At 33.8% G+C, this 11,491-nt stretch overlaps 1 protein-coding gene across 7 annotated transcripts in view; it reads left to right on the forward strand.

Moving 5' to 3' along the window:
* TMEM68 (transmembrane protein 68) overlaps positions 1–11,281 on the forward strand; it is a 37,220-nt gene extending 25,939 nt beyond the window's left edge. For 6 of the 7 annotated variants that reach the window (XM_021005976.2, XM_021005975.2, XM_021005977.2 and 3 more), the window contains 3 exons: positions 2,960–3,020; positions 3,589–3,728; positions 9,892–11,281. In XM_021005976.2, the coding sequence (XP_020861635.1) occupies positions 2,960–3,020; positions 3,589–3,728; positions 9,892–9,996 (306 nt within the window). In that variant the 3' untranslated portion in view covers positions 9,997–11,281. Of the gene's footprint in view, positions 1–2,959; positions 3,067–3,588; positions 3,729–9,891 lie in introns of those variants that run through there. The other variant, XM_021005978.2, reaches the window with a different exon arrangement.
* The last annotated feature ends 210 nt before the right edge of the window (positions 11,282–11,491 follow it).

An 11,491-nucleotide genomic window follows, 5' to 3' on the forward strand; every position in this document is an offset into this window, starting at 1 on the left:
GTTAAAAAAAAAATTAACAAGATTTTAATGAAGGGTTAGGGAAAAACTTCATTGAACTTCAGAGTGAAGATTTTTTTTCAATGAGTGAAGAAGAAGTTTCTAAAATAATTAATTCACGAAATCATTTCACTGGTTTGGATTAGCATCTTGCCATAACGGGATACTAAAAAACTATAAAGACATTATTTTACTAATTATCACAATACTGAAAGGTAGGTAGGTGATGAATGTAATTATGCTTATATTACAAATGAGGAAACACAGGCACAGAGAGAGAAGGCATCTGGTCACACAGCAAGGCAGATAGGTGCAGAAGCAGAGAAAAAAATAACATTCAGGACTCCATGCATCTGGTATCTATGACAGTCTCTGACTGCGTCACATTGAGTCTCCTGATCTTTGTAGTTTAAGGGACTTTTTTAGATAACTGAGTGAAATCTCCCCTTGACACATGCATATTATTACAAATTTCATAAATGTGTTTTCTTCAACATGCCTTCTTGATCATGAATTATGGCAATTAGAGTTATAGATATAATTTGTGGATCAACTAGATTTATAGTGTGAAGTAATAACTATGCTTGGGTAAATGAAGTTTACAGATTGATCAATTCTAAATTTAGAGCATATTCACTAAAAATAATTGTAGGCTTGAGTGATAGACTTTTTGATGTGAAGTGGATCTTCATTACCTGGAAAATTCTTTTTTTTTTTTTTAGTGAGGCAACTGGGGACAATGACTTGCCCAGAGTCACACATATTGTGTGTCTGAGGTCGGATTTGAACTTGAGTCCTCCTGACTGCAGGGCCGGTGCTCTATCCATTGTGCCACGTAGCTTCCCTGGAAAATTCTTTAATGGGAAATTTTGTGTTTTTGGAAAAAATCTTCAGAAGACTTTTGTTCAAATATAAAAGACTTGTTTTAACCAGAATAATTCAAGTGAATATTAAGAGACCTTGATTTCAGGAGTTTTAGCATGTAAATAGGGTTAAATCTTTGGCCAGTCATTAGACTGCTTTATTCATAGAGGGCATCTCAGTCAAGAAATGTGTATTTGAAATTCATAATATTGTTAAAGCAAGTTGTGGAGGCTAATTTTTGTGATTTCAATGCTCCAAACAAGAATACAAACCTAGTAATCTTAATTAAAAAGGCAAGGAATTTATTTTCAAGCTAGTTGACTCAAGAACCATCCAGTGCTCTCAGTTATCAAATAGAGTGATGATTTGTGGCACACAGAGTCCATCGGGTTTATTCTAACCTTTGGATGTGGACCTAAGAGGTCCAGTTCAAAGACATGTGGCTGAAACATTCTAGATTTTGTTGGACTTAATAAGTATCACTGCAAAAGATAATTTTACCTCATCTGTTAAAAGACATAATTTTGGGGTTTGTTAGCAGTTATTAGTGTTTTAGAACAATGTTAGTTTCTCTGTAAGACTCTAAAAGAAAGAATTCAACTGTGCAGTCATGTGGGGATAATGCACAAAGTTAATAATTCACCACAAATTTTTAGTTCTTAGTTTGCTTTTTGATGATTAATTAATGTATTTATTGGCTACCCCAACCCAGTCATTTTATATTTCAGGTATGCAAAGTAATTTTAATAGCATACCTAGCCAGTATCCTTGTCTTGATATCTCTTTAATCTAAATGCCACACTATCCCCTTCCCCTTGGTATTAACAGATGACTTTTAACTTGTCACTCTCCTCTTTATGAGTCTGCATACAGCACATGTCTATTTGCCTAGAAAAGCAAAACAAAAGTATAGAATGTATTCTAAAGGTTATTATCTATATTCTAAATATTGATTATCTGTAATACTATTCATTTCCATTAGTTCAGAGTTTAACTGTGTTTATTATACAAGAGATAATTCAATAGGAATAGTATGGAACCTGCTGCAGAATCATAAATAAGTCTAGTAACTGATATATACTGTAGAGAAAGATAATCTTTGCTAACTTATTAACATTTTCCATCCAATTTTTCTTCACATTTTGTAATTGGAGTCACACTTCCTATTTATGAAATAATCCAGGCAGCTAAGGTGGCGCAGTGGATAGAGCACCAGCCCTGAAATCAGGAGGACCCGAGTTCAAATCCGGCCTCAGACCGAACACTTGACACGTACTAGCTGTGTGACCCTGGGCAAGTCACTTAACCCCAGTTGCCTTTAAAAAAAAAAAGAAAAAGAACAACAAAAAAAGAGAAATAATCCACCCATTACTTTATTTTTTAATATATTTTATTATTTAATATACTAAACCATGCGTATGTGGAAAAATAAAAATCATAAATCAGTGATGAAGAGTTGTCTGAAACTATAGCGATAGAGTGAATATGTTAATAGTAATTTTTTTTTCCTTTTCTAAATGTATATTGCCATTTGACTTGTATGCATTATTTATTTATGTTAGACAGCTTAGGCTTAATATCCCTAAACAAAGAAAAGTCTTCCTTTTCCATAAATTTGATCGATCTTTTCAAGTCCTGTTGTCTCTGAGATTTATTTAATTCACCACACGGAGAGTAATTTTGCCAAAGTATGACCTGTAATCATTCTGTGCATGCTTCCTCAAAGAGCATATGGGGCTTTGTTTTTCTTTCAGTCTCCCATTTAAGCCAATTTAATTTGCCAGTTTCACTGATTATAATGAGATTAATGAATTGATATTCTGAATCTCAGAAGCTGTTGCAGAATGTCAGCCAAGTTATTAGAATAAATTTTGTTTCTTACCACTAGAGGGTAGTATTTCCAATTTAGACTTTTGATAATAAATTGAACTTGTCTTGTGGAGGTATATTGTGTGATAGTTATCTTGTGATAGCTCATTTTTTTGTCATGATAAAATAAATGCTCCAAAATCTTAATGATAATTACAATTCAGTGATATCCATTAAATCATTTTAGCATATTTATTATTATTTATTGATATTTCTTATTTTCCTTTAGCCCATCATTCCTATGTTTACACAAAATATTCGAGAAGGATTTAGGTCACTTGGAGGAACAAGTAAGACGTACATCATATTAATTTTCTCAGTTGAATATTTTAAAAGGTATCTTTTGTATTTGAAAATTGTTTCACAGTCACTTCAGAATTATTATGTTGTGTAATAATTGCTTTAAATTTAAATAGTAAGTGGTGATAGATATCAGTGTTTCTTGAGTTTCTAGATTTGACTAATGGCATATTACACATATTGAGGCATATCTGTTGTGGGCCTTGAAAATCTTGTCTCTAATTTCTCTTTGTTGTTGAGACTTGGAAGAAAAAATGTATATATATATATATATATATATATATATATATATAGGCATACATATATGTAAACACATTCATGTATATATGTGTACATATACATTTTATAAATGCAGATCAAGCTATCTATTGTGTAGTTTGACTTTTCAGCTTAATCCTTAGAAATTCCAAGTTTCAAATAAGAGCAGTGGGTTGCTATTGATTTCATATTTAGCTATTAAGAAAGTTGTTGTATGCTCCCATTTATCTGGAAAACTTAGGAGGGTGTTTCGTAAACACTATTTGCTTATTAACATGATATCTGTTTACTTTAAAACAGGGTTATTTAGGTGGCTTTATGAAAAATTCCGGTATCCATTTGCCCCAATTTATGGAGGTTTTCCAGTCAAATTACGCACATATTTAGGTGATCCCATTCCCTATGATCCAATGGTGACAGCAGAAGAACTAGCTGAGAAGGTAATTTACTTTTTAATTTTAAAAATTTCTTCATCTCTTATATTCTGTTGCTTATATAAAAGGAAAATGCTATAGTTTGTTCCTTCCCATTCTAGAAAAATGGTTCCTATACAATAGAGAAAGAAGCCCATATCTTTAAATTGCTTAGGAAAAAATACACAGATTAACTTGTGTTTGTTATTTTTAGATAAGAATATTTGAAGGAACTAGGTTCACTAAATAATGTTAGGACAAATGCCCAGTCTGAGAAACTCTTCCTTAGTTCAGTTCAACCAAAAAATTGTTTCGTCTATTATTTATCAGAATCTTTTCTAGGCACTGGGACTGAAAAGACAAAATGAAATAACCTCAGGTCTCTGGGAGCTTATGCTGAGGGGAGAGACCGTGCATACAAATAAGTAGAGTAAGGACAGATGAACTCTTAACAACTTGGGGGATCAGGGAAGATTTTATAAAGGACATAACACCTAAGCTGAGCCAAAAGAGGGATAAAGGAGTCTGAAAAGTGAAGATGAGAAGGGAGTACATTCTGGACAATGGGGGATGGTTTGTATGAATGTATGGAGATCAGATAGAATACCATGTTTGGGGAGTAGCTAGTAATCCAGTCCAGCTAGAATGTAGAATTTATGAAGGGTATGGTATAAAATAAGGATTCTAGATTTAGGTCTAGAAGGAGGCTTCCTTCCACCCTCACCACTACCACCACCACTACCACCACCACCACCAAGATCCCCTCCTTTGGCCCAATGTCAAAAACTCTAATGAGGTCATGGATAATGACTGAAAAGCGGGTGGAATTAGCATGCTAAGAAATCTTTGGTAACTTCTGAAAGAGCAGTTTCAGTAGAGTGAGAATCAAAAACCAAGTTTTAAGGGAAAGAAAAATGATGGGGTGGTAAGGAGGTGGAAACCGCAAATGAAGAAGATTATTTCTATGAGTTTGATAGAAGATTTGTCAGTGAATTTATCCCGAGTGGGGAAGCCCACTTGTCCAGAAATTTATCCTTTCCCCTGGAAACCTTGCCCTACTCCCTCACTCCTTGGGAAGATCACTTTTTAGGTTTTCCTGTATGTTCAGTGAAACATACTTATTTTTTTCACCCCAAGAAAAAAACTTATTTATCATAGCTTCCAAGATTCATGAGATGTTCCCCAAAGCAATGCGTTTTCTTTCCATCCTTTCCATCATGAGTCATTTGACTGGAATTCTTGTGTTTTGTAAAACGCTTTTCTATAATGAAGCTGGGTCTCTAGATTGTAAGAAATAAGAATGCTGATGAAAAGCACTTCCTCTTGAATGCCATGAGGCCATGGGGCATATTGGACTGGGCTGAGTGATAAGACCTCAGAAAAATAGTTTAGATCTATGAAATGTAAGAGCAGTACAATTAGGTAATTGTTAGATAGCTTTGAAGTGCTATGATTTATTGTACCTATGTTATTTTTAACTTAATTTTCCCTTGTAAAAAACAAACCACCACTACCACCTATCCTGGTTATTTCTCAGCTGTGAAGAGGAATCTGGAGGGGTAATGAATATTCCAGAGATTTGGGATATTTTGGTATCACTACAGACTAGTAAGGTGTTGTTTGGAACATTGGAATTTTGAGCAAGCAGAGTGGCAGCACGCTTGTGAAACTAGATGACTGGGTCAAGAAAAGCCAGAAGACACGGTGCAAAGATTCCCATACTTAGAATCAGGTAGAGCTGTATTGTGATCCCACCTCTGCCATGTAATTGGTTAAATGATGATGGAAAAACTGCTTACTTCTTTGAGTCTCAGTTGCCTCAGAATGACATCACTAGCACCTACTCCACAGGGATATTGGGTTCAAATGAAATTATGTAGGTAAAGCACTTGACAAACTAGCATCTTATTTACATATTAGTTATTACTATCATTCTTAAGAGTCATAGGATCATAGATTTAGAGTTTGAGGTGACTTCATTTAGTACAATACCTTCATTTTTGTAGTTATGGAATCTGAAATCTAGAGATATTAAATGATTTGTTTGGCCTCACATAGATGGTGAGTGGCAGAGCCAGAATTTAAAACCGAGGTCCTCTGACGTCAAATCCAGTGTTCTTTCCAATGTACTATACTGCCAAGTCCAGTGATTTGGATTCCTTGGCTAGTAAGGCAGTAGTGGGCTAGTGTTGTCACATATGTTAGAGAAGCTTTTTCTTTATATATACCTTTATTACAGTATAACATACATTTATTTGAATTCTCTTACAATCCTCTAACAAATGTATCCTCCCTTGGGATGTTAATGAAGTCTCTTTTAAACTCTTTTGTCTCCCTTCTGGGCTGTTCATTAAATTTAAGGGAGTCAGAACTAGTAAGAAATTCCCAGAACATACAGTCAAGGCAAATCATGATGTAAGATATTTTCAATTTAATTCAGTTCAGTAGGCATTTATTCACTGTCTACTCTGTGCAAAAGACATGAAACTAGAGGTCAAGAGACCTGAGTTCTTTTTCTGTCTTTGCCGCTTGATAAGTATATGATCTTGAGCACATTGCCACTCTAGATTTCGGTTTTATCATCTGTAAAAGGAAGGAGGTATGCTAGATGATGACTGCTAAAAGTCTCTTATCTCTAAAATTATCTTTTACCCATTTAAAACATTTTTAACATTATAACAAACCTTTTTTTTTGTGAGAAGAATATAAAGTTGAATCTCTTATGGATTAAAATTTATACATAAAATGAAACCTAATTAATTCAGATATAGATGGAAAAAAGCCTATCTGAATTAGTAAAATGTCTGAATTCTGAATGATAGTATATTATTAGTGATGAAATCTTCCACTTATTCCTATATTGACACCTCATCATAGCATAGAGGTTACCTTAAGTTTTTGAACTCTATGAAAACAGAGAACAAACTCTAGCATATCCTACCATCTTGGAAGTACTTAACTGCTTGTTGACTAACTGACTGAAAATATTAGTATGTGTCCATGTGGTGTATATATATGTATTTATCATCTGAGAACCAGCTCAACTAAATTCAGAGAGGCCTACTCCCAGAAGGTTTGCCTCCAGATGATGAACGTTTTTGTCCATAATACCTCATAAATATGATCAGTAAAGGTGTAGAAGAGTTGTGATCACATCACTAAAATATTGCCACACTAATGATGAAATTGTGAGTCTTTTGATATAGGAGAAAAGTTGAACTGTACTTTTACTTTTATAAAAACATGCAGTGAGGAGAAATAAGCTACCAACATGTTACCTAATAAGCATTCATAGGTGACTTGTTCAAGAAAGAATCATTTGTGATGAATATCACCAATTTTTGTTTGTAAATAGATATAACTAAAGTTGGAATGTATTTCAAAATACGCTTTTTTTTCTTAGTTAAATTTTCCCTTGTTTACTTGCTTATACTGTTTCTTTAGTAAGCCTTTGTTTCTAAGTTATACAAAAAGGAAACAGTGATCTAGGCTTGTGCTTAACTATTAAAATTTCAAATAATTACAGTCCAGAGTAATGAAGCTTTCCTACAGAGATTAAGCCTGTAGAAGAAAATGGGCTGTTATCTGGGGAGGCTTATGGCTGAGGAGTGAAAGGGTAGATATAAGATGAATCTACAAAGGTTTTATTGGAATCTAATTGTGGAGAGCCTTTGAAACCAAGCCAGGGAACTTGGACTTATTTCACTAGGCTACAGGAAAACATGGGAAAGACTTTAGCCCCAGTGCATTCAGAAGATGGCAGCATGCTGGCAACAGCAGAATGAAGGTTGGTAAGAGTTCACGTGAGAACCCAGAGTAGGGTGGTGATAGTAGTGGTAATAATGGAAAGGGAAAGAAGAGAACGAGAGTGAAAGGTTTTGCAGAAGTAGAATTGAGAGGATTCTGTATTGGAACATCTCTCACTTTATTCCAACCTCATTTTAGCCTTCATTACTTTTAGAGTAGTTTCTGTTTGGTCTCTCTGCTTCCAGTCTCTCATCCTTTAATTTCTCTAGCATCTTGTTATCAGATTATCATTATTATTATTATTCTTTAACATTTCTAATTTTTGTCTGTTTTCAGATGCTTTTTTTTCCAAGGTTTACAAAGCACTTTCCTCACAGTAGCACAATATTAGTGTAAATATCATAATTCTTATTTTACAGATGAGGAAAGTAAGGTAACAGGAAATTAAGTAACTTTCCTAAGGTCTCATAGAGGGTGTGAGAGTTAGAACTGGAGCCTAGTTCATCAGCTTCTTCTCCTTTCCCCTTCCCTCTCCTCACTGGCTTCCAACACCATACCAAAGATCCCACTCTATCAGCAGGTGGCCTCACCTTTTACTTTAGTGAGAAAGTGAAGGCCTCCTCCTCTTCATACCTCAAAATCCCTTTATATCGTTTATCTTTTTTTTTTTTTTTGGTGAGGCAATTGGGATTAAGTGATTTGCCCAGTATTACACAGCTAGTGAGTGTTATGTGTCTGAGGCTAGATTTAAACTCAGGTCCTCCTGACCCAGGACTGGTGCTGCATCCACTGTGCCACCTAGCTGCCCCTTATCTATCTTTTTTGCTGCAGTCACTGAGGTCTGTGATATCATTGATTCTATCTATAGTTCTATTTATAAGAAAGACTGGAGAGGAAAGCAAGCTGAGGCAAAAAGATGTGAAAGAATATTATATATGATAGTAGTCCAGATATTTGGAAACAAAACACTGTCTTGAAGTGGTGTTAGAGTACATGTGCAGATTCATTACCTCAGAAGATATATTGGGACTATATATATATAGATTTGGGAGTCATCTGCTTGGGAATGGAAGTTAAAGCCATAGGAACAAAAAACAATTGTTGGGGAGAGGATAGGGCCTAGTAAATGGAACAAGAGGGGAGTTTTTAGGGGTATGAGGAGTCCCATAAGAGTGAGAAAGTAAGGGGGAAGTGAAAGCATGGAGTGTAGGCATTTTTTTTCCATGTTTATCAGTGAAAGGGAGGAGAGAGTTGTTATCTAGCTACTGTTTCATCTCTATTCTCTTCTTGGCGCATTCCTAGTTTTTTCATCTGGTCAGCTAAGTGGCACAGTGGATAGAAGACTGGACCTGGAATTAGGAAGAGCTGAGTTTAAATCTGATTTCAGACACTAGGCAAATCATTTAACCTCTTTCTGCCTCCATTTCCTCATCTCAAATAGGGATAATGCCATCTACCTTCTAAAGTTGCTAGGAGGACAAGAATGAAATACTGTTTATAAAGAATTTTGCCAGCCTTCAAATGCTATCTAAATCCTAGTGAATTAGCTAACTATTTGTAGTGGTAGGTAGCAGTAGTAGTAGTAGTTGTTTTAGTGGTAGTAATTGTTATTAAAGTTTCTAGTAGTAGTATACACGTCTCAAAGGCCATCCCTATTTCTCCATCTTTCCCTTTTACTCCTTAAGTTGGGCATCCTCTGGGGATCTCTCCTAAGGATGTGTTACTCCATTACTTTAAAACCTGAAAAGTCTGTCTGTTGGGAGCCAGTTGTACATAATACATGCTTAATAAAGTCTTGCTAAATTGGATTGAAAAAAGTGTATGTTTCTAGTTTTAAAAGAGTGAGTGCTTTCATTAGCTCCCAGGAAATGTTGATGTATGCTGAGTAAAGGTGAACATCAGATGCTCATTTTAATACTAATGAACTTCTGGATTATATTTCAGATATATTGAGTTGTGCTTTTATGTTTTCATGACTATCATGGATTTAATGTGAATCTGTTTTATTGACATGTGCATCACACTTCCTAATTTACACTTCCACCACTGTAACTTAATTAAGGCATGTCACTCATAAAATTTCCATTAAACTGTCTAGATTTAGAAGCAATAAAGCAAAATATGTCAAGTTATTCTTCTGTTTTGGAGCAAGATAAAATTTCCATCTCAGTGTTGTATCTACAGAGATAATTGTTTAGAGAGTGATATTAAAATAAAATGCTTTGGAATCTATTCGTCATTCAAAATGACATATTTGTTCTTTCCATTTACTAACTAGAAATTTCCCTACCACTTTTAAAAAAAATTGTTTCAGGTTAATTTTTTAAAGCTATTCTTTGTAAAAACTCTTAAAAGAAAATGATTATTGTGCATTTTCTTATGGAGGGAAATATATGATGTATATAAAGACTTATAAGAATAACTGCTTTTATTTTCTTAATAGACAAAGAATGCAGTTCAAGAGCTGATAGATAGACACCAAAGAATACCAGGAAACATCATGAGTGCTCTGTTGGAACGTTTTCACAAAAAACAAGAGGCCAACTAGATTTTTTAAAAAATGCTAATATATATTTGAATCCATCATTATTATATGCTAAATTTTTAAGTTGCTGTAGTTATTATTGTTTTAAAAATCATGTTAAAAAGCCATTTTTACAAAACCTATTTGTTAAAAATTGTGTTGTCTTAAAGACCTCAGTTTTGCATTGAGTAGTGTCAAATTCATATTGTAAGCAACTTATCAAATGCCTAATAATTCAGAACATTATAATACTGTTGTATTTATAAATCTCTAATAAGGCATTGAAAAATACATGGATTAAAATTAAGTTACTGAGTAATATTGAATTTGATGAAATGACCATTCCTAAGTATGTGTGTAATTTCTACATTTTTATTGCACTAAGCTAATTTTGAGAAGCGGTAAGGCCTCTTGGTCTAAATACAGGTACTAAAGTTATAGACATATTCTATTTCTTTATCTCCCTCTGATTCAGTATGTGACTTTGGACAAGTCCTTAATTTTTCAGTGCCTCAGTTTTTCCATTTTTGCCATGGACATAATACTTTTTCTATAAATGATTATAGTGAGGAATAATTAATTCTTCTGAAATGCTGTATTTGTATTCTGTAATTACTGTAGAACATGAAATAAATTAACTTATTCATTCTTATATCTTTACTTAACAGGATCTAATCCTTAGTTTCATTATAAATATTTAAAAAGTTTCTCTAGGCATAAAGTCCAAGTTGCCATTCAAAAACTTTTTAAAATGTAATGGTGTTCTTTAAATAAATGAAAAAGAAACTGGGAAATCTAAGCTTTTTCTAACTATTACCTTTTAGTATTTATTGTATTTCTTTTAAAAGTCACAAAAAACACACAAACATGTGTTGTACACTAGGTCAACCCTGTAACAGGGTATTTAATAGCAAAATGGTAAAATCACAGTCAGGTGCAACATTTTGTAAATTTAGAGGTCGGTTTCAAATAAGTAAAGATAGAACTAACAATATCTGTCTTTTTGCACAGTTATAAGACTTGTTCATTTTTAACATTTAAGCAATAAAATGCTTGATAGTTTGAATAGAACATACTTGAATAATCAATGCACTCCAAAAAAAATCAGCTTCTAGATTTGTGGTCTCCTTGAAACCTTAATTTAAAGAGTATTCAAACAAAGTATAAAAAATCAAGTGCAGTATCACTTCTTTTTAGATGTTAATTGTACTTCTTATTTGTATAGATTTTATATACAAGTCTATATTTATGTCTTATGTATTATATATAAAAATGATCCAACTTAAAAATAAAGCTGAAATTCCAACAAGTGTTTCTACTCTGTCATTCAATTCTTTTTGCACTAGGGGTTTGAACAGAATTACTATAGTTTGGGTGCTAGATGGTGCAGTGCATAGAATGCTGGGCCTAAAATCAGAAAGACTTATCATCATGAGTTTAGATCTGGCCTCAGATGCCCTCGACAAGTCACTTAACTCTGTTTGCCTAAGTTCATTATCTGTAAAATGAGCTGGAGGGA

This window comes from Phascolarctos cinereus, unplaced genomic scaffold, assembly GCF_003287225.1.
Source record: "Phascolarctos cinereus isolate Bilbo 61053 unplaced genomic scaffold, phaCin_HiC Scaffold_4;HRSCAF=312, whole genome shotgun sequence".
Classification (NCBI taxonomy): domain Eukaryota; kingdom Metazoa; phylum Chordata; class Mammalia; order Diprotodontia; family Phascolarctidae; genus Phascolarctos; species Phascolarctos cinereus.